At 47.4% G+C, this 23438-nt stretch overlaps 2 protein-coding genes across 2 annotated transcripts; one reads left to right on the top strand and one right to left on the bottom strand.

Moving 5' to 3' along the window:
• Positions 1–794: 794 nt before the first annotated feature.
• ssna1 (Sjogren syndrome nuclear autoantigen 1) lies at positions 795–3000 on the top strand. Its single transcript, XM_040197029.2, has 3 exons — positions 795–1153; positions 1987–2186; positions 2764–3000. Exons 1-3 carry the CDS (start codon positions 1102–1104, stop codon positions 2854–2856), a joined length of 345 nt encoding a protein of 114 aa, XP_040052963.1. The 5' UTR covers positions 795–1101; the 3' UTR covers positions 2857–3000.
• Positions 3001–3135: 135 nt separating this feature from the next.
• tprn (taperin) lies at positions 3136–23069 on the bottom strand. The gene is made up of 4 exons (XM_040197026.2): positions 20696–23069; positions 7481–7676; positions 6787–6908; positions 3136–6005 (listed from the first exon to the last, which is right to left on the bottom strand). The coding sequence occupies exons 1-4, from the start codon at positions 22841–22843 to the stop codon at positions 5943–5945; spliced, it is 2529 nt and encodes an 842-aa protein (XP_040052960.2). The 5' UTR covers positions 22844–23069; the 3' UTR covers positions 3136–5942.
• Positions 23070–23438: the final 369 nt, after the last annotated feature.

Here is a 23438-nt window from a genome sequence, read left to right as displayed (position 1 = left end):
ACTAAGTAAGCCTACAGTAAAACAAATTTTAGGTAAACGTACTCTCCTTGAGCATATCCATTTTCTTGTTCTTAATATGTCTTTAATTACAATTTACAGACAAGTATTACCATCTATTTATTTGATAATTTTAGCTACTAGTTTCCCTGCAAATTCAGATGGAAATACATTCATACAAAATATATTCAATAATTTGGTAGACCTATCTACAACAGTCATACAATCTTGCAATAAATCCTCCTTTTGTGAGGGTTGTAATCATAATTTTCTGCATGTGTTTAAAGAATCTAGTCTACATATATCCATGTGTGCGTGTGTGCTGTAGGCTAAATATCAGAAATATCCCTCCATATGATGCAACACAGTTCAACAGGAACACAAACAACATCCGCCAGAATGATCAGTTTAATCAACAGCTCTCTAAAAACAATTTCAGCCTAAACAGGATAACCTTCACAAAGGAAGGAATTACTGTATTAGACAGCTGCTAACAAGGTGGACCTAACTGAGTGTATTATAGGTTAGATTGGACCCTGGGGTGGTTTATTAAGTAATTAAAATGTTACCACCTTTTCCAGCTGCAGTATAAGTTATATCAAAAATTGTAATTCAATATTGAAATAATTTAATAATTAATTTACTTTTACAACTTCAGCGTTCTTAAGTGTTAAGTATATCGACATTGCAGCACTGTTACTTTTACTTACTTAACCAAAACATTTGAGTAATTAAAAAATAATTGCATCGCCTTGCAGTTGAGATAACGGCCAGAGGAGGTCGCAAGAGCAGCAGCAGCGGGCGTGTAGCACCTACAAACCGAAGAAGAAGAAGCATCCTGAATGGCTCGTAGATGCGCACCGCTTCCGGTAATATATTTGGTTCAGTTGTCCCGGGAAACCCGCCTTTTACGGGTCCTTCGTTCAAAACACTTTTTCTTGCGGAAGGCAGTTGTAAATTTTAATATATTATCGACTCAGCCCTGGCGCCCTTATTTGATAGATAAAAAGTAACGTAAAGTTAAATGAATTAACGTCAGCTGGCTTAAGGAGTGGAGGAGTAGCCGCGGTTAAAGCTTAGCCTCGGAGTTATTTAAAATCCAACATGACCCAGCAAGCTGCTGCTCTGCAGACCTACAACAATGAACTTGTCAAGTGTAAGTTTTTATTTCTCTTGTCACTCACTAATTATATCGATGGATTAACGTTAGTTGTCCGGTGCTGGGGATTAACGTTGACCGCAGTTTACCATTTCGGCGACGGGGTGTGCAGAATTCAATATTAGACCAACAAGTTTTATCTATAAAACGATTAACTTAAGCTACGTGGAATCATTGTGATTTTGTTGAGGTAAGTTAATTGTGGGTCCAAACGTAGTTTACGTTACATGCTCGTTTGTCACAGGGAGGCACGGTCTCCTTTTAGGATGATACTGCACACCGTGATCAACCTTTAACCATCATGTCTTTCATACTGAAATCAGCCATTGACCATTAACCCGCTACTTATACTAAGGGCCGACAGCCTTTCATTTAAACAAAAAAAAGCTGGAGTAGTTTTAATACATTTGTTGGTCCCTTTCTCACCCCTAAAACACCTAAATGAACAGCAGGGATGTTAAGTTAAGATCCACCAACGAAGCGACACGTTTTCCCGATCAGAAGCTTGTTTACCTGTTTCTGTTCTGCCAGACATGAAGTGAAGGTTGATCATCATGCATTGGTAATAGCCAGACATGTTTTAAAGTTCTCCAACAATAATACATAGTTAAATACCCGTTTTAAGAACGTATTTAGATACTCTGCATTTCTCTCTATTTACAACAATGGAGCCAAACACACCGTTTTCAACAGGCGGTTTACTTAATCAGTAATATTACTGCACATATAAAACTGAAGCCCTCCGTTTATGAGCCAAAGAGTCTCCCGTCGGTGGGCCAAGCGGATCCAACCAGGCTCCGGTGCAGTAAACCGCATTGTCTCCCCGTCAGGTATCGAGGACCTGTGCTCCAAGCGGGAGGAGTTGAACCGTCAGATCAAGCTGGAGGAAGAGGAGAAGGAGCGGCTGCAGCACGACATCCGCGTCCTCTCGGAGAAGCTGAGCCGGGTCAACGAGAGTCTGGCACAACGACTCGTCGCCCGCACCACGTTCGACCGCACCATCGCAGAGACCGAGGCAGCGTACACCAAGGTGTGTGGAGAGACGGAGTTGTTGTCGCTTCGGAGCTTACAGCTTTTTTAGAATGTCTTTTGTTATTCAGGATTTATCATCTGATGAAAGAAATCCTTTTTGTCATCAAGTCAACACATATAGTTTAATCCTGATGAAATGCACATTTTAAGTTGGAGAGAAACATGCCCTTTCATAGCTATTATTAGTTAAAAGTTATGTTAAGTCATAACATTACGGAGTGAATAATCACAATCATTTATGAAAGATTCATCTCCTGAATCGACACATTTCGTCACGTTCATTTTTAACAAGCTAATGAACTGACTGATCAGCCTTCTCTTTTTATTTGCGACGCGCCGTGATGTTGTCCTTCTGCTGCGGATTCTTCTCACGCAGGCACGTCCCACTTACTGATGCTGAACTCCTTCCGCACTCCCAGTAATCACTCCAAACAGACACTCCGAAGCCGCTCTTATTAAAGAGCAACAAGACAGGCCCCTGTTTTAATTGCCTTTACAGTGCACACATGTTTGCTTCTACCTTTTGGGATTTGCAGTATATCTTATTAGATTTTGTTGTTTTTTGCCAACTCTAGATTTTGGAGAGTTCCCAGTCTCTTCTGAGCGTTCTGAAACAGGAGGCGGGAAACCTCAGTAAAGCCACAGAGCCCCGGAGGAAGGATCGCTGATGGCAACTCTCCTTTTGACCACAACACCTGACGCTGCACTTTTAACTTAGTTTATGCTGAAAACTAAAAACACTTTGGGCCGATTTGAAATACGTTGGATTTATTGTAAGGTTCTTAATCTAATAAATGTGTTTATCACTCCCATTATGATTTAATTTGTTTCATACCTACATCTATAAAATGCACGCTGGGTTCTGGCAGGTTGGAGAGATTTGAAATGACTCATCTTACTGTTAAATCAAAGGGGGGGAAAAGATGACACATGACACACATACAGTATTTACATTTGTTCAAGTCTTTTATTGAGCTTTCATTTGTACAAGTATGACATCACTTAGTTTTTTTTGTTTTATCTGCCCGAGTCATTGACAGTAACTTTACAGTAAGCACATCTGCTGCGATGTAGATTCACAGACGGGGGAGTTAAAGGAACAAGATGGAGCTTTTACCACAGTGTGTTCCACGCAAACTGCTCGCTTTGCAGCGGGCGGACAGGAAAGCGCTGTGAGGACACTTTAGAAGTCAAGTCCCGTGTGTCTTTTTTTCTTTGTTTTAAGACGATAAATCACTCTGCTTTTTCGACCCTTCAGTTCACTGAAAATTGGTCATTGAAGGCAGCAGCTACCACACGAGGCCCTTAGCCGGGCAGCAGGGAGGGAGGCCGACTTAAGCCAACGTGTTTGGGGGCTTTCACACTTTCCCTCACTGTGTGGGTCCTGCTGTCTCAAGCAGCCATTGGTTACATTCATTTCCTCACGGTGTGAAAATGAATCCGTCAACTGTCCTTGAGTTGTGTATCAATCACCAGGAATCAAGTCTCTATTCATTATTTTTTAGGTTCATATCGGTTAGCATTACATGGTGACAATTTAGGTAAATGTAGTGCAGATTCATTAAAAAAAAGTCTGCACTGCACTTCACAGGGCCGGATACTGAACGGGAGTACTTTAGGGTACTGACAGCTGCTTTGTGGAGTGTGAGACGGAGGCAAGAGATACAGTTCTCCAAAAACAGTATGCTTTTGTGATGAAATACGCTGCCTTACAATGCTACAGCAAAGGGACCTGATGTTCACTTGGGATGTCTTCTACAAACCAGCAAGAGTCTTTCGGGGAACACATGCAATTGAGTGGAAACCAATGGATCTGGAACTGCTTAAAAAAATACATTCAAATTTCTTAACCACAGTAGCACGGTTTGCAGAACAGGTAGCAGTAACGTACATGTGAAGTGTACTAAAAGGGCTAAAAACTGGTATGATCCTCGAAAAAAGGGAATTCAGAAATAAGCAATATTAACCAGGGAATTTGGGGGGCAACTTGAGGACAAAGACGAAGCCGTGGACCAGTGGGGGAGACTCCACGTGGGCGACGTTGTGGTCACAGCAACAAGGCCGACAATCATTAGACTTTAGATGCGAGGCCGTGGCAAACCGTAAAAACAACAGGTGGACATGGTATTGATTGGCAGTGCATTCGTGTACAGCAGAGCTCCCTCCCATAATGCCATTCATTCATTTAGATACAAAACAAGACAAACAGGCGTCAACAGTGGCCATCGTTGGGAAACAAAACTCCCCAGCTGGCCGTTTTAAGTGCACGCATCCTGCGCCGCCCACTGTGGACCTTCCTTCACGTGGGCCGCAAAGACATTGAACATCTAAGACAAAAAACACATTCTAAAATGCATCGGACAAAAGACAAAAAAAACCCACCTCATCTCCTAACAGCTAAATCAGCCCCCGAGGACCCAACACATTTAATCTGATTGGAGAAAAGGTGAGAAAGAGACTGTACAACAATACTGGCCGAAGGGTCGATCCCCAATGAACGTGAGGCTGTTACAGCAACACTTTTAATCACTTGGCATTATGAGTTTAAAAAGAACAAAAAAATAATCTGGAAACTTGGTGCATTCTTGTATATAAAACAACCGCATTAATAATAAAAATAAAATGAAAAATCATTACATTTTCTCTCAAAACACACACACACACACACACTCTACGCATTCGCTCTTACAAACGTGCCGCGTTGTGAATGGTCACAACCGAGTGGACCGGCCTTCTGCCTCCGTGGAATGTCAAAGTACGCGAGGTCCGACTGGAAGAAAAGACGACGACAACAACGAAACGGCCTTCAGCACCAGCAACTCGGCCTTTACGAAACTGTTTTTTTGTACACGAGCAGGTCTCAGACATGCAAACTTCAACTAGAAGCAGGAATAAACACGCGAGGAGCCGCAGAGAGACCAACGCAGTCGGACGGTCTCACTTTTTCCAAAGCGCCACCGACCTTCCAGCAGCTCCACTACGGCGTAGTTTCGCCAGAAAGGAACAAAATCAAAAAGCATACAAAAAACTTAACAAGGCGCACAAGAAGCTTTACAGTAAAAGAGAAACCAACCGAGCGGAGGGCTGAAATCAAACATGCAGTTCCAAAAACAAACAAAAAAACTACATTAGTGGCACTCTTTCGCCATTTTCTGTGTTTCTGTGTGTACGAGTGTCTTTCCTCGTCCTACTGACATGTTTCCATGGTAACACTGAACTCTGTCACCGTGGCACTGGCGGCTTCCTGTTTCTATTTGAGGAGCTTGGTCACTCGCTTTTCGAGCTCCTCTGCTTCTCGACGTCGGGGTGGTGGGGGGGGGGGACTTGGACAAGACCTTCTTCTTACGGAGTCTGGAGAGGGGATCCTCACAATCCATTTTATCCTGTCCGATGTATTTAGTCTAGGGAGCATAAGGCCGACAGATCAACTGACGAGGTGGGGGGGCAGTCCAGCTGCTTTTGGATGCGTTGCTTCAGGGCAGGAAGGGAAAAAAATTGCTACCATATGCGGTTGATAACGTGGCGTGTGGCGGTTCCGAGGCGAGTGATCAGCACCCCCCCCAAAGAAGAACAAACAAACAAAAATAAAAGTACACTTAGTTTCCTGTGTGATCAGGAAGATGTGCTTGGAGACGGCTCTGGAGTGTAGAGCTGGAGGCAGTTTCGGGCCCGGGAGGGGCGCACCTCGCTGGGCTCCGTCGGCAGGCTGGTCCCACAGGAGTGATGCTACTGGACAGCTGATTGGTCCGACTGATCAGAAGTAAAGGGCGGGCTCGCTGCTGTAGTCGGACAGGGACGAGCTGTCTGCAGGCGTGAGCTGAGGAGAAAATGACAACGGTGAAGTGTTGGAAATTCAACCTTAGAGCTAGTGTCATTAATCATTTTGAATAATCTTTAACAATCATGCAACCTTTTATGATTGTTGTGCTCCACCTTCCCTTTCAGACCAAACCTGTTTGCAAATTTCGGCTGCTGTAAAAGCCACCTTTAATTCTAGTATGGTTTGTTTGTGGTCTGAAAGCCAATAAACCAACCAAAGGATCTCATGATGAAGTGACTTTAGCAGGATTTCAAAAGCTAAACAGGAAACTCCATTCTCTTTAATCACAGATTAAAAGTGTGACAGCGCCGCATCAGTTATGAACCCTTTATAATTACTGAGAGGTCTTTTGTGATACCAAAGAAGCTCATCGCATGCATTGAAGTGCTGCAAAAAACGGTTGTCAGTCTCCAGAATTGTATTTTCCCTCGTTGATCCCGATGACGCAGGAAGTCTATCACCCCCCTATTGTGCAACCAATGAGTTCCCCGTCAGCCTGTGTAACTTTGTGTTGACTCTGTTTGTAAAAAGTGACCAGGAACTGAGCAGAACTACAAAGAAAAACATCAAACAGATCGAAAAGATTCCCAGAAGATCCCAAAATGAGCATATTGTGATATTCTGTCACAGCCCACTCCAACACAAAACGCACTGAACTAATACCCCGAGTCCACGACATAAAACGCACAACCCATCATTATGAATCCATCCATAATGTAAGGAAAAACGTGACACGCCCCCACTCCCCCCCCCCGAAACAGAAACGGTTCCCCCTCACCATGACTTCCTCGCTCGTCTGCGCCTGTTGGTCAGCCGTGTCCCCCTGGTAAACCTGGCTCTCTTTGTGCTCCTGCCAGGCGCTGAAGTCCACCGAGTGCTTGGGAATGTAGCTGGACAGGTCTGCAGGCGACACCACGGGATTCATTACTCGCATGTAAAGGACCCTTTGCGTTGGAATGAGGCGCCGCCACGAGCTCATTTTTGTTAAATGCGATCCCCGACTCGTCCAGCAGAGGTCTCTGTCATCTCACCCGATGTTGTCCGTCATTTGAAAGACCACAGCAAGAGACTCAAGAGTGCTTCGCACAGCCGGTGTTTCAGGGTTGGCTTATGTCGGACTTTAAACCATGTATGAGCGGATCATCAGGGGAATGCAAAGTGGCCATAACTTTGCAACTTGAGCTTATATATATTCACAGAGGACCGTGGGTCAGAAAAGCACGCTGGATGGATTCTGCTAAATGCAGCCGGATGCAGCGGGACATCCTGGTATTTCTGGCCATTTGACATTATAAGTATTGATTTTGGGGAGTCCTGAATAGGGCAAAGCATCGGGAATACATGTGTCCTTCACAAGGCCCTCTACACAACCAGCAGGCCACGAATAATCCGCAGGAAATGTCAAAGCTACATACAACAAACATACGAATCGACCGTGTCCCTCCACCCGGTCACGTTCCCTGAGGTCTCACCGTTGCCGTTGTTGGTGTGGGACGGCGAGCTGGTGAAACTGGGTCGAGGGATGTGGATGCGTCCCACCATGCTCGGCTGTTCGTCCGCCACCGGCCCGTCGCCGTCCTCGTCCTCGTCCTCGCTGTCCCACGCGCTGCTCTCTGACGGATACTCGTGCGTACTCTGGAGACTGGACTCATTGAAAGAGATCTTGAGCTGAAAGACACAGGCGGAGACATGAACGTTGGAATCAACATGTCACTGAACTGCTTTGGGATTTTTGGCAGTTTTGTTCTACTCTTTTGCTTTTTTCCCCCCGACACATGATTTCAGTGATTTTTACTGCCTCCTATTGTAGTTTCATTTCACTGGAAAAAGAATACCCCCCCCCCCCCCCCCCTCAATACAACCACAGCGTAAACAGTGATCGTTAACCATTACTACTACTATACCACACACTTATGTAGTGACTCCACCCTCCAAATGGTTTGTTTGAGGCCTTTCGTCCACTTCTCATAGTCTTTCATCAGCAGCCGCCGTTTGCCCCGTTCAGTATTCATGACTCCCAGCGACATGGACAGTAAATATTAACAAAGCCATCACTTCCTTATTGCTCCGCAAACCTTCTACACTAAAATCCGTCACGTTACTCTGCCCTTTGGTCACGCTGCAGTAATGCCGGTTTACCGCCTCATAACTTATTCAAAGGGGCCTTTAATTGGGATTCCCGGAGAGGCAGCGGCGGTTTGTTTAGGCGCGTCGGGCGCGGCGTGTGCCAAGTTACCATTTACGAATGTTGGACTCCAGCGAGGTTTTCGTTATTTACCCGGCCTGTTTGTGCGTGTCTGCTGACTGCTCTCACCGCGTTGTACCTGGCTCCATCTACTCTGCAGGGCCTGATCTAAATCTGCCCTAATCTCCGTCACAAGGCCAGTAGCCAGCAACGCCACCTCCGACTCAATATCACTCAGGGTCCACACTCCGACAGCGTGTGTCATAAGGACCCGAGCACATGTGCAACCGCGAGCTTTCTGACCCAATCACATGGGAATTACACGTATTTACTCACTTTTACAGAAGTGATAACTAGCACAAAGTGCAGGTAGTGTGCTGACCACTGTCATCTAGTGAGACAATATAAAAACAATTTAATGTCTCATACTCGTTATGCAAGAGCCGCTCAATGTGTTCTGACTCTTCTATTGTGTGAGACACAAGAACATATCACATGTATTATTATGTACTCCTGTTTGATGAAAGAAGGACGGAAGGATAAAGGACAATGTTACGTTGAATTTACAAAGAATAACTTTTTTAAATATTTGAAGTCTCAGGACAATGGTTTATGTATTGAGGACTTCTATAGATCCAGAACAAAGTCTACAGACATCGAAGGTCCCACGTGGTGGTGTATCAATGAAACGCTCCATGAACATAACTGAACAATAGACGGACCATTTCACATCTCCATTTGTCCCATTTTATTTCCATTTGTAGCGTATGTGAATGACATCTGCTGACAGGTGTCAACAGGGGATGTTTTATTAAGAAAAGACAATATAAGCTTTGTCCGGCAGAAACCTAAATAGAAAGGAGAAGGGCCTGCAGGTTCAGGATGAGGGTCTAGATTACCGATTTGTGGTCGACGGATTCAACAAAAACGGTTTGGTAGATTACGGACGAGGATCACTCAGCGCATCATGTGACATCTGAGCGTTGGCTCACGAACAGCAGACCTTCACAGCCGAAATCCTCAAATGGACTCTTTTTTTTAAACAATATTTATGGTCCTGATCGACGGGGTCTACAGTTTGGAGACGAGGGTGTACGGATTCAGAGAGGAGGGCAAGGATCGATGGGTTCCAAAGTGGACATATTCAAAGGTGCAACGTGCACGAGTCAACAGACGTTTTATCAGGGTCTTGAGGCCGATTTCCAGATGACGTTGTATAGATTCAGGAGGAGAGCGCGTAGATTAGGAGAGCCTGAGGGGCAATAGATTTAGGACTAGGGTGAGACTAAATATGCAGTCGAGGTTTGGTTTAGGTTAGGTTTGGTGCGTTCAAAATATTTTCAATTTATCTTCTCCTTCCTAATCCAGTTTTAATGACGCAAATATCTGATTAGAGCGGATTCAAAAGTACATATAAATAAATGACATCTATTTAGACAGTAAGGAGCTTCTATGCTTTTGTTTTCACTTTGGTGTTCATGTCTTGTTTTACATATATATACATGTTAACTTTGAACTATTCTCTGTATGAGGTTTGATTTTGTTTTACTTTTCTTTTCATACATTTTAAATGAGCCTCATTGGAGTAGGCCAACAACGACCTCTTCTGTATTTATTGTGCGTACGAGTTGAAGATGGAGGAGGCAGCGTGGAGTTCGATGGACACCTTGTGAACCCCGCGAACTAAACAAAGGAGCTTTTGCACCCGCAACCTTTCAGCCAATCACTCACTCGCGTTACCTAATGAGAAGCACCTCAATGATTAGTGTGTTATTTCCTCGGTTTTGACAGACGACGTCACAACGCTTTACATTTCGGCATCATGCTTCTCCAACGTTTAAACGAAACGTTTTTTTTTTTTTATACTAATCAAAACTTAAGAAGGGTTCAGAAGAGCGATGTGATGGTTTGAGACACACAGACAGACGGCCCTTTTCACTCACTGGAATTTTTTCAATAAAACCATCTTTTCCACATTAGCATCCTGCAACATTAACAGAACAATCCAAAAAAACAAGTCAAGCCCTGTGTATAAATATATATAGACACTGTCCCCGTCTTCAAAAGGGGCCCTCAGTCCCAGGCGACGGCTATTTTTAGCACCGAAACCTCTCTTTCTTTTGGTTCCTGTGTTCATTCTCTTCACCGTGAAGAGCGTTCGCTCGCTAAACTGGCATCCTGTCTGAGAGGAAGTCTGCAGATGCCAAAAGAGAGTCCATCAATAAATCAGGCTAGCCGCTGGGCTCGCTTCCTCTTTCACTTCTCTTTTCCGTCTGTTGCTCACGTGAGACCTGACTGTAACGCCTCGGCCCGCGTCCTCTCTCTCCCACTTGGCGCTCCGGCTGCTCCGGCAGCAGCACTGATCCGACGTAGAGGTGAAGGGAGAAGAGCGCGAGGGTCAACAAAACCGCGGTCTTAAACGCCGCAGCCTGCTGCTGCTCGTGGCGGAGCTTCAGCCGTGGGTCTTTTTCATCTCGGAGATGAAAGCCAGCATCATGGGAGGCAGGAGCGATTTGTCTCCTGTCCTCAGGCTGTAGGACGGGCCAGTAGGGGCCCCGACTCGGCCCTGCTGTCCTCCTCATTCACCGCAGGGAGCTCAGACGGGACGCGGCGGTATTAACGGGCCACCGACTCATTATTCTGGTTTGGTTTTATATCCTCAAAGACGGACTATGACGCTCCGTGTGTGTGTGTGTGTGTGTGTGTGTGACGGTTGCTTTACGTCAGCCAGAGTTAAAGTACCTTCGTCAGTACCAAGGAAATCTTGTTCAGGAGGTGACCTTAATCCATAGAAAACACTGTGCTTTGTGGACAATGCATCGCTAACTCAGGCTATTTATAACTTTCTATTAAGTGTCATTTTATGCTGCAAGTCGCTATTGGTTTAGTTTAAATACACAGACAGCACCTTCATGTAAGACATATCACTCATCGTTACAATATGTGCATGGGTTATTTGTGTTAAATAAATAAAATCAATTGTCTAGGTAAGTGGAAAGAAAGAGTTTTCGAGTGAGGTGATTGATCAAAATAAAGAAATCTTGATCTTAAATATCACCATGAAACTGGGAAACCTGTGTCTCACTTACGCTACTTAAATTAAAGCAAAGCAATTAATTAACTTTCAAAGTGATTCTATATGACATAAAAAGGGGTTCAAACTAGAGATGTAATGAAGGAAATGGGAGGGAGCATTTAAAAATAAAACAATGACCTTTGTGACAGAATTGAACCGTTCAGGCGAGACGGCACAATCATGAGTTGGATTTTTTGTTTTTGCTCGTGCCGAAGTAAAACCCAAGAGGGGCTGTGAAGCTGAATACAAAAGGAAACAGACTTGTTAGTGCTGCGGTTGTCTGCAGAGTCTGGAGCAGCTGGTGCAGCAGCAGCTCCAACCCCACCAGACCGAGACATTACACCGAGCTGAGCAACGCGTGGTCACCCCACAGGTTCCTTTCCCCCCCGGAAATTTCATCAGCTCTATTTTGTGGTTGTTTGCATGTTTTGTTTGACGCACAAAGGCGCTGTGGGGAAGACAGACTAAAGGAGACAGATAGAGAGACGAAGAAGACAGTCAGCGGATGAGATTACGGGTTGTGTTTACATGTTGTGCGTCTGACTGATGAGTGCGTCCCTTCAAAATGGGAATGCACCTCCATCCCAGCCGACCCAGGTGGCATTGGGCGTGGATGCGGACGGCTGCGGCGGTGTACTGGGTTTGCACCTGCTCATTGAAAGCATCTGGTGGATGAAAAAAAAATCTAAAAAAAACACTTGATTATATTCCAACAATGTCTGCCGCAGGATGTGTACACACTGCGCGGTGAAGTGCTGTAAAAAAATAAAAGATAAAAAAAAAATCTACCGCCGCCGCGTATCTGCTCCCCAGGAGACTGACCAGGTGATTGGAGGTAATCTCCGGCCTGGTAGATAATATTAGAGCAGCAACACAACAAAGCGGCCGAGGAGTTTAACAGCCGCTGCGTTAGCGAGGGATAATACAGCCCACTTGCACTCAAACAAAGCGCGCCGTGTTCCACTGTGCTGGTCAATTGGGATAACTACTGTGAACCAGAGGGCCTCGTTTGGAAGAGACAACGTGTTGGCTGCACCATTAATGATCCGATGCAGAACACATTCACGTCGCATTGCAAAAGGGCCGCTCCTGCTTCTGCCCACCTATTGTGTTTTATCCTGACCTACATGTGAGACATGAATGGAAACGCAGACACCTTCTTACAGACACGCCGGTAAAATAAGCATGCAGGAATATTCAGAGCTGCCGGGTTGCACGTGTTTGTTTCTCAGCTTCAGCAGGTGAGTTCAGACGTGTTTAGCCTGGCTTAGCAGAGGGGGGAACGTGCACAGTATCTCATGCTGACACAAACTAACAAATAAGATATTGTTATCTGTTAGCAGAAGTATTTCAGGGAAGGAGACGGAAAAGATGCTCGCTAACCGCTGTGACATTATTAGGAATTCGAAAAGGCTTTACGATGCAGTCAAAGGCTTTTTGTCAGTTGTGGTGTTGGAAAAAAAAAAAAGATGCATGAGTGTTGAGTTGACAAATGATTCATGGAACCCGACAGGCAAAGTAACGAAAAGTGCTCACGCCCTGTCAGCCCTGAGTAATGTCTACAGGTATACCTTTCAGCCCCAACAACCTTCACCGATAGGATTAGGTAAAAAAAACAAAAAAAAACAATGAGTACTCGCTGCACTGCCCGTTGCCCGTTGTTGAGCTAAAAGCTGGGAACACATGCTAAAACCTGAAGGCGACGCAGATGCAAACTCCTCTTTACTCTCATCTGGTCTACGGTAAGAGAGCAATGGTCAGAGAAATTTGAATAACAAAATCAACCTGACACCTGAACTATTTTTGTCAGGACACCTATGGAACGCACCTCACCGTCACCACATCCCAACAAATAGGTTCTATTTGTGTGATTCTGCCAGCGCTGGACTGAAACGGAGCCGAGATTTGTTCAAAATCACCAGCAACTGTTGCTGTAACTTGGCAATCACACCTCTAAGCGTATTCCTTACGGTAATAATGAGTAATTTACTGAAAGGCACCGACAGCTGCCGATAAGACACACAAGATACAGCAGGTCGCCTTCAATAAACCAACAGCAGATAACTTATGCAGAGATTCCATCCTGCAGTGTCCAACTCCAAGCCAAATATCAGACCTTCTGGCTGTCGCTGACTTAAAATCATGTCAGTGAAAGGTCAGTGCACACCTGCAAAAAAACCCCGTAGCCTACATGCTCTTGTTTTGGTACCGCGAGACCTTGATTAGGTTCAAATCGGTTCAGCGTTTGTGTGGACGGCTCTGACCCCAACACAGATTCCACTTTGCGAGCTGGTTCTCGAGGGGCAGGCGGTCGCCGCTCGTAGTGCCAACCGGCGGCGTGCAAAATGAGGAAATGTGTGTTTATACCGACGTGTCACCGCTGTGATAGAGTGCCCTTTGGAGGGAGGTTTAAGTCTCTCTGAGCTATCAGGGCCAAATTATCTGACTGATAAGAAACGGAGAGGTTCCAAAACTTGTTTGTTTCAATCAGTGAGGCCCATAAAGCAACCTGCGTTTGTTCCATCTTAAAAACACGCTGCTGATAGGAAGCATAGAGACAAATGTCTGCACACCTTGTGTGCATATGCAGAGTGATATGAGAAGGGTGGAGACTGAAACCCGCCAGCCGTCCACTCAGCGCCCTCGTGGGAGCCTTTGGGACTCACTCCTGGTTTTGGTTGAATGAAAGCGTCGGGACAAAAGGGCCGGATGGGATCCCACACTGGATTAGGGTCAAGGAAGGTCTCTGGGGTCTACGATGCATTATGGATCCAACCCGCATTGTTACGGTAATGGTTTGTCCCCAATTATCACAGATTTCTTAACCTTTGGGAGGCGAAGAGGAGCCACTGTGTGTGTCCTCCATTGCTCCTTAGCTGAGCTGGAGGTGAATTGCTCTCCTGTCAATTGGATTTTGTGAACTTTGGGTCAGAGATAAGTCAATGATCTACGTGTTTTTTTGGCAGCACGCAGTATTTGTGTCAACACCAACAGGGTGACTAATGTGCACACACAGGAACAACGCAGCAGGAAGTCCTAATGTCGCAAACAAATATTTTAGTTGTTGCTTCTCTGTTCGCTTTCGACTGGTGCCGTAAGCGAACAAATGAAAACCGAAACTTGTGTGCAGACTTTAAGCATGCACTGAAATAACTGACCTTGGCGTTGCAGTGAGCCTCATGAAAACAGAGCAGCCCTCCCTGAAACATCAGAGGGCTGTTTGGGTCTCCTCCCACAGATACACATATTTAAGTCAGCTGATTACAGGAGGAAACCCATCAGAGCGTCTTTATTAGAGCTTAAACCGATTACAAGCGCTCCTCGTGGCAACTACACATCCACCAACTACAAAATCTACAACATGGACAGTGCGCTTGTGTGTGCGTGTGAAAAGCAGAGAGTGTGTGTCCTTATCCTGGGATCCTAATGACAGGATAGAATGGCCGCGACTCGCGTTGCCCCGGCGACAGGCGCCACGGATATGTGACAAAGGGAAACGGGAGAGTGGAGGTGGAGGCAGACGGTCCGAGGAAGACAACTGCGGCAGTAAGACAGACACGCGGGAAAAAACAAATCATTGGGGGGGGGCACCGGCGATTCACCCCGAAAGCCACAAAACCATTTGACATCTCCGAGCCTGAAATGAGGACACGTTCAACCCCACGAAAACGGTGGCGGTACGGCCGACGCCGAAACAGTCTCTGCGGAGGAGTTATTTGAATAACATTTACATTACGCACTAAAAGCGCCACATATACGGCCCGAGATTCCCGGCTATGTTTTGCATGTCTGGATGTACTCTCCCGCGTTCGGGGGCCGTGAAGACAACCAAACGATCCAGGGAAGAGGCACATGACAGCAGATGGTGGAAACCCCCCCCAGCCCCCCAAAAAACACACCACGGCTTTAAAAGGTTAGTGGTTTCCACCTGCCCGTGTCACTCGCCCACTCTGCTTCTTTTTATGAACTCCCCTCGGTTAATGTCTCTCACCGTCTTCCTCGTGCACTATGAAGACACACACATGGACCAGCACACTGAATTAAACATGACTACGATAGTGGGGCTTTGCTGGCTGAATTCTAATTACACCGACGTTGCAGGCTTTGCATGTGCCCGGGGCCTGTGTGGGGAAACCTGCGAGCGCATGCGGGCCAGAAATTAGCCGCGGTGGCGCCCGTGCGCGCGTTTGTGCGTCCACATCCTGCAGGCACAGAATATAGCTTGTCAAACGGAAACCATATTTGAACCCCCAGCGAGAAAAGAGAAGCGGCGCTTCTCTCCAACGCCGAGCGAAAGCATCTTCACCATCAAAAAACAATCGTCAGACATCCTGCACCTGCTAACCTAGTTTCATTTCTAATAAGAGGAATGGTGCACGTGGAAACATTTTAAGCGGCCCAGCAACCACTCGACTAAGTTGTTGCAACCACTGGACATGATACTTGCACTTTTTACAGTTGCATCCAAATGGTTGAATTTGCTTCTCGAATGATGCTTTGGAGGAAGCGTTCATCATTCAGCCTGATGAATGCAAGCGGCCTCTGCAGTTCCTCCCAGTTCCATGGAGCAGACAAGTGTCGTTCAGCTCCTTTTACAGTCAGAACTTTACCGTCTCTTAAACTCTTATCAACTTTATTTTCAGTCGCATCAGCTCTGATGAACCCACTTCAAACCACGCGGCCAGCACAATATGTCAAACAAAGTCAGCAAGTAGCTGATGAACACAGTAGAGCCTTTAGCAATGTAACATACAGACATTTTCCTGTGGAGCTGCTTGACACCAACACACTGTTACTCTTTAAAGATGCTTTGCCTCAAGGCTTTTTCCTTGGTCTCTAAATATTAACTTCAACACAGTTTTAATCTGAAAAATGTCTCCTGTGGCTCCAGCTCAGCCTAAATAAAGGCAACCAGGACCGGGGGCAGTCGGCTTTTATTTTGAATTTTTTTTCAAAGCAAGTGGGTGTGTTTTCAGGTTTTCAGGAAATAGAAGGGAGGAGGGATAGGGAATGTCTACTGAGTGGTAAATAATTAAACACAATGGACTTTCACACCTGTGGCCCGGGCACACAATGTAAATGTAGGAGTGTGCCCTTTCATTGGCCTTTCCTGTGTTACGGGGAAGCTTTTCATACCATTTAAGGCTGGGCATTTTTAGCCTGCTGTATGTATGCCATTCAACCCCAATGAAGATTGTGTCCTTCACATTGATGCACCAAAGAGAAATGTATTCAATGCTACTCCAAACTCACCCTAACCTCTTGTTCTACCCCATAAAATGCCACTGAATTCCCCTCTTGTACATTATGAAGCTTTTCCCTTTCCTAAAAAAGGCAGTTGCTAAAACTGAGAATGTAATATAAATGAACAAATGTCACATTACAGTTAACGAAGAGCACATAGAATAGTCTAAAGGTGTGTGATTTGGTTTCAAAGATGTTTTTCCTCCACTTTCCCACAGAAGGAATGCAATACCTGCCTTCGGACAACCCTTTTAGAATTAGTCTGGTCTGAAGTTACGTCAAACAGCAACATTAGGCTCAAATATTGAGTGCTTATTGGATCAAATGACATGACCAGGATCCCACAGGCATTCGGGATGTGAGCAGAACCAAGCAGAGCAAAAGTAGGATTGTTGCTTTCACACCTGACTTTCTGCAGACGGACCAACAGGAGTAGGTGGCAGGTCATGTGAATTGTCCCAAAACTCTGTTTTGATGAATGGCATCGTGCATCACGACGAAAATACCTAAACTCCATTGACTGTCTGGACTGAAGTGAAAAGTGCAACTGGTCTCACTTTCGGATGCATCGTGGAACGTGCCAGCACACTACTGCTGAAGCGCATATGCGTTACCACGGTTACCAAAAGACCTTTTACTCATCACGTAGGCCAGAGGCTCCCTACCACGCGCTCCCACAGGCGGTCACGTGGCTTCAAGTCGGCGTGCAGGTATGTACAGTCAATACATGGGACGGCCTGAATGGAATCCTTCAATAGTATTTGACTGTGAGAAAACAACTGATTGACCCACAATCATCTTCAGCCAATCTAATCAGTAGTGTCTAAGGGCAGGGCAATGACTCAATATGATCACTTATAGTCTTTGGGTGGAATCGTATGGTGATGAAATCATTCATTGAGATATTCTGACACGCAATGACAACGTACATTGATTTTACACACATTACTCAGGAAACCAAATTATTATCATATTATGATTGTGTGCATGCAGGTAACATCATCAATGCATAGCTGGAGATATCTGTACATTATTTTTCATTTACAATTTTACTGTTTATTTTGCGATAAATCTCTTAATAAAGTTTAAAAATGCTTTTGTCACGTTTTCACTTCATACAGGACTAAACAATAAAGGAAGAAGACACAAATCTCTCTCTCTCTCTCTCTCAAAAACAAACCACTCTTCCCCCCCTGCCTTGTTGCCAGCTCGATCTCTGCTTGATGGAATGGTGTCCTCCACCACAAGGTAATTAAAAAAACATCGCTGGAGTCAGGACAGCCCAATATAATCAGACCGCAGAAGAAAACCAAGCCACTCCTGGTCTGTGTGCATCACCACAGAGCCACAGTCGATTTTATGCAAATGGAGGAAGAAGCTGCACTTGACCTACATAGCTCTTCCCCAATTCCTTCCCAAATAGAGAGGAGGAGATCACAGGAAGCTGGAAGCCATGGGACAGACCTTAATAACCACCAGCGCACAGGAATAAAAGCACTGCACTATGGATAATGGGAGTAAAGAAAACCACAAAGCAGAGTGGTGCTTGTGGAGCGATAAAGACACAAGAATATGAGACTGGACGGCGTCCAGCGTTCGGCTCCAACATGCAGCCAGAGAGCGGGATGGATAGGGGGAAATGTTTTTGGAAAATCCAGAAGACGGGGTGATGATCTGCTTTGATTGTTAAGTACTGACGTGAATAATGGAACATTGTTTTTGCAGCCAAGTTTCTCATTTAATAAAAAAAAAATGGTTACGGGTTCGCTGAAAAAAAAAAAAAGAGTGCAAAAAAGATTCCAATCCCAGACCGGAGCGCTGAGCCGAGGCCGTTCTCGCAGCCTGCTCTCACACAAATTATACAGGCCGGGCCGAGCCTTGATGCTTTTGTAATTGGCGGCGCAGCCCTGCCTAGAAAAGAACACGAAGAAAGAAAACAAATCTGGGCCTCGATGACGACTGAGAAGAATAGACGGACAACAAAAAAAGGAAAAAAAAGTCTCCGGCTTGTGAGCGACAAGGACAAGAGACAGGGTGAGCTCATGTCTCACGGCATGCATGTCATGCTCGCGCGATAAACACACACATGCGCCGCCGCCACAACCGGGTTGAGGTTCACTCTCGCCATATCCCTCATTAGAAGGTCATGATCTGCAGGCTAGCGTCACTCTTAACCCAGTGTTTACTGAGGCCGGGCATCTCGTGAAATGCTTCCCTACAGCTGCCAGTGTGACGGTTGATAAGAGTTACACTCCTGATACCAAAGCTTCCCTGAAAGTTGTTTTTTTTTTACATTTGACAAAAGAAGTCAAAACGTCTCAATACAACAACCTTGTGCCCGGTACGGCACAAATGTGACACAGCTTCAATGCTCGTCACCGTTTCCACTCGATAGAATGTGGAGTAGCCGGACTTATTGTGTCCCGGTTGGAACGAGCAGTTGGATTTACTTGGAGAGCAGAGGATTAAAGCGCAACAGGTCAAGGAAACAAGACTTCGGGGCCAACAGGCCGAGCCACTGGCCTAGATGGAGGAGCTGCCAAAAGGCCCGACATATTGTGCATCTGAGCTGGTGCCTGGCTTTGTAAAGCACAAAGGGTAGGGTTGTGTTGTAAATGGGCTTGTCAATAGATTTAAAAAAAATACTAAATTAATCTGCACATTTGGAAATTCATTAATCGCGTTTAAAAGTTAGTTTTTTTTAGTTCTAAAGACTAAATCTTATAAATTAACGAGTAATCACTGCTGTTGTTAAATTGTATTACACACATTTGACGGCTGTGTCGACAATCTCCTGACATTTAGCCGTGTTGAGATGGAAGAAGCCCAGCAGCTACCGACCTGTTCCGGGCACCATCAGCGCGTCACGTGGTCCGTTTGCCACTCACCCCCCTTCTGTTTGACACAAGGAGGAATTCCTCTGCACAGTTCTTGTAAACACAGCTGACTGCGTTAAAATATTTTAGTGCACTAATCTCGGGCCACAGTAATCGCATAGATTAACGCGTTAATTTTGACGGTCCTAGTTGTGACAGAATGCGTTAAACATTCGTCCTCTGTAGACGGACAGCTGTAGGCTGACTTGGACCTTCATAGGACCTGGACCTGAAACCAGAGGACCTGAACCATCGCGATAATCCTAACAAAGTCTTATTTTAGAGGTAAAGACACAAGCCACAGACAAGCTGGGTTCCTTTTCTGTAAAGGGAAACATAAAAACAAACAATAGACTCGCAAAGCAGCCTGCAGCAACTCCCTAAATTAATTAGAAAAATTCTCTGATATCTAATTAATCCCCAATACAGCTGAAACGGGGGCAATTTGCAGCAAGACCATCGGCAGGCAAACTGATTAAGATGGCAAGATAACCGCAAACGCCCCAAACCCAAACTTTGTTATCATTTAATTATGATTGAGGGGCAGGCGTGGGAATATCTCATCTTTGAGCGGAAGATGAATTCAAGCCTAAAAGAAACAATAAGAGTGTTCCTCAGATTCTGCGACAGGTCAGAGCCGGCAGATCTGGAGGTCTGAGCCTTAATGACAGTGTAGAGTCATTATGTTCGGAGGGCCACCGAACCCAACAACGCGCCGCGTGACTAATAACATGCCTTTGTGGGGCGGCAATACACAGAAGAGAGAGCGCAGCGCGTCAAGTCCCTGTGCAAACAAAACGCCTTTTAAACCACTTGGTATCGAGAGCAGGTCAAGTGACGGGACGGGGGACATTCTGAGTGGGAGACACACAGACGACGCACAGCGTGGAGGTGGAGATGCTGCTTGGAGGCGTTAGAGAGGTGAGCGTCAGGCTGGGATGAAGAACAAGAGAGTGGCAGATGCACTGAGAGAAAAACTGGGCTTTGCCTCTGTGACGCTTGACTCCTAAATTTAGATCAGAGGAAACTTTCATGAGGATTTGGCAAAAATATCCGTGGAGCAAAAAGCGTCATCTTCATTACTGATGAATTTGTTTCCTGTGTTTTTGATTAACAGGCTCTTTAAATGAACATTTCACAAAACACTAGTGATGCCTAAATGACTTAATATTAAGCAAAATAACTAATAAGTGGTTTGACTACATCCACTAATCTGGTCAGCGGCACTCTGTGTGTCTCCATGCTCGCAGTATAAAACATTTCAATAAAGCCACAGATTGGATCAGCTCTTGGTTTTTAATCTCACCTTCTTGCCCGGGGAGCCCGTCTTGGAGAGGCAGGACTTCTCCAGGGACAGGTACCCGCCGATCACCTCAATCTCCTCCACAGCGGGGTAGCGCTTCTTCAGCAGGGAGCCCAGCTGAGCGTAGGGGGCCTGCGGCGGCGTGGGGCCCCGCGGGGCCTCGTCGGGGGCCTCTTGCTGCTGGGGCTCAGGTGAGCTTGGCAGGCCCTCGGGCGCCGCCCTCCGTTTAGGGACCACGGTGAAGGTGTTCCCCTTTCTCCTCTGCCCCGCGGGGCTCGGAGCGGGGACCCGCTGCTGTGGGTCCACTTCAACGTCGTCTATGTTCGTAACTGGCAGCTGATCCACGGGGGGCTGATCTGGAGCCGGGGAGGGGGCGGACGGGGCGGGAGAATCCGAGGGGACCGGAGAGAGGGGGGGAGAAGATGGGAACGCTGGAGGAGAGGGGGTTGAAGAGAGGGCAGGTGGAGAGTTGGGAGCCGGGGTAAGAGCAGGCGATGGGGACCGAGGTTCGGGCGGCGGAGGACTTGTGGCAACAGGAGGAGATGGTTCAGGATTTGACACCCTCACCTGCCTCTTCTCCTCCTGCAGTTCCTCCTCGTCGCTCTTTGATGGAGTCGCAGTGGGCATGGGCGCGTGGGTGGTTGGCACTCCTGGGGTGGCAACCTCTGCCGCTCTGTGGGATGGCGAAGACTTGTTCGGGCTGGACGGTGCCGGGCTGCCTGTGGTGGACGAGGCAGCAGGACGGCGTTTGGGGACCACCGTGAAGGAGTTCCGGGAGTTCAGGCGCAGGTTCGCGAGGGCCCGTGCCTGGGTGTCCCCATCGGGAATTCGGTCGAGGTCTGGCTTTGAGGAGGGACGTATCTCAAAGTCTGACGAGGAGCGGGACACCTTGAATATGACGGGGCTGGTGGGGGACTCGGCGCGGACGCGACGGCTCTCTGGAAAGCATGGCACCTTGGGTTTGATTGGCACCACGGAGCCCTCCCAGCCCCTCTCTCTGGTGGGCTTGGTTTTCCCCTGGTCTGGCTCATCCCCGGGCCTGAGGGCTGCACCGTGACCTCCGCTCTCCTCAAACCATTGACGGGAGGGAGACACGGGCCGGGGGTGGCCGGCGCCGCTTAGCTCAGAGGCGGCAGGCTGTGGCTTTGGTTTGGAAGACGAAGGACCCTGAAAGACAGGCGACGATGGCTGGCTGCTGAACGAGGGGCCCGGCCTGGCCTTTGGCACCAGATCTGGCTGCGGCCTGGACCAGAGTCGTGGCCTGCCGCCGCCACCGCAGTCCAGCAGGTTCTCCGTGCTGTGGGACTTCTTCTGCAGCTTCCCGTAGTTGCTGTCAAACTTCTGCAGCATCCGGCTGACCCTGCCCTGACCCTCACCGGCCTCGTACGATGGGGCCTCGTGATCGGGGCGGCCCAAGGTGCTCAAGTTCTCCTCGCTCTTGCTTATCGATGTGTCATAAATGACCACTTCCTTGGCTCTTATCTCCGTCACAGCACTCCCTCTTCGGTCCAGGAGGTCGCTCAGAGAGCTGTAACTGCTGACGCCGTTTTGCTGCCATTTGGACCCGCTTCTGTTCCCCCCGGCTTCCGGGAAGTAATCCGGGTCCGACTCGATGATGATAATGTTATCCGCGCGGATAGTCCGTATGCCGGGTACGTTGCCGTACAGCTCCAGGATGTGCTGCACCGGGCGGGCGGCGTTCTCTCGGTCCTGTCGCCTCCTCCGCTCCTTCTCCAGCTTGATGAAGGGGTTCTCCTCCAGCGGGCCCAGGCTTTCCTGCAGCACCAGGCTCTCGCGCCTGTCGTCGTCCTCCCTCGGCGTCGTCTCCTCCGCGTCCGTCGCTCGAGGCTCTTTGTTGTTCGCGAAGTGCTGAGTGGCCGTGGAGATGGTGTAGCTCCGCGCGGACCCGTCTCGTTTGGGTCCGCCGCCGGTGCCGCCGCCGGTGCCGCCGCCGTTCGCGTTTCCCGTCTGCTCCCCGTTGACCCGCTGTGAACCCGCGCCGCCGGGGCTTGTCTCCGCGGCACCGGCTCCTCCGGACCCGCCGCCCTTCGCCTTCCTCCTCTCCAAGATTTCTCGCTTCCAGGCCGGCATCCTCGGGCTCTCTTGCCCGGGCTCTTGGCGAAGGACACGTAGCTCTCCTCCGCCCGACATTGCGGAGGTTTGTTTGGAGGGGATGAGGAGGAGAGAGGCCGGCTCTGAGGCGATGTGCCGCGGTCCGGTCCGGGTGTAAAACCTGTATCCGGCTCTGACTGTACCTGCTGCACTGATCACCGCGCACTCACATACATCCCTACGGTCTTTTTTGTCGCCCTCTCTCCTCTCGCTCTGCTTCCACCCCCCTCTGACTCCACACAGCCCCTGAACGCGGCCCCGCCCATCCGCAGCAGCACGGGCTCCTCGGCAGTCCCATCCGCCTCTTGATTGGTCGTTGCTGCTCAGAGACACGCCCATTGAACGCGCATATTGGCGATAACCACTCCCATTTTTATTGTTGACTGGGCATGGGAGGCCTGTCAATCAAAAGTGTTGCGTTCAGGTTCAACCCGCCCCTCCCTTTTTTGCAGTTTGCAACACCACCAGTGGCTGTATCCTTTATTGGAGGGTTGAACATAGATTTGTCGATATTGTTTTTGCTGATACAGTTAAGATTGAATCACAATCCTACTGGGTGAGACTAAGTTCACCCAACATATTCTATATGTAATAAATATTATGGTTACTAAATCTGGTTAAACCCCAAATGTAA

This window comes from Gasterosteus aculeatus, chromosome 14, assembly GCF_964276395.1.
Source record: "Gasterosteus aculeatus chromosome 14, fGasAcu3.hap1.1, whole genome shotgun sequence".
NCBI lineage: Eukaryota > Metazoa > Chordata > Actinopteri > Perciformes > Gasterosteidae > Gasterosteus > Gasterosteus aculeatus.
Note: the sequence above shows the minus strand (reverse complement) of the source record. Positions and strands in the feature narration are given on the sequence as shown.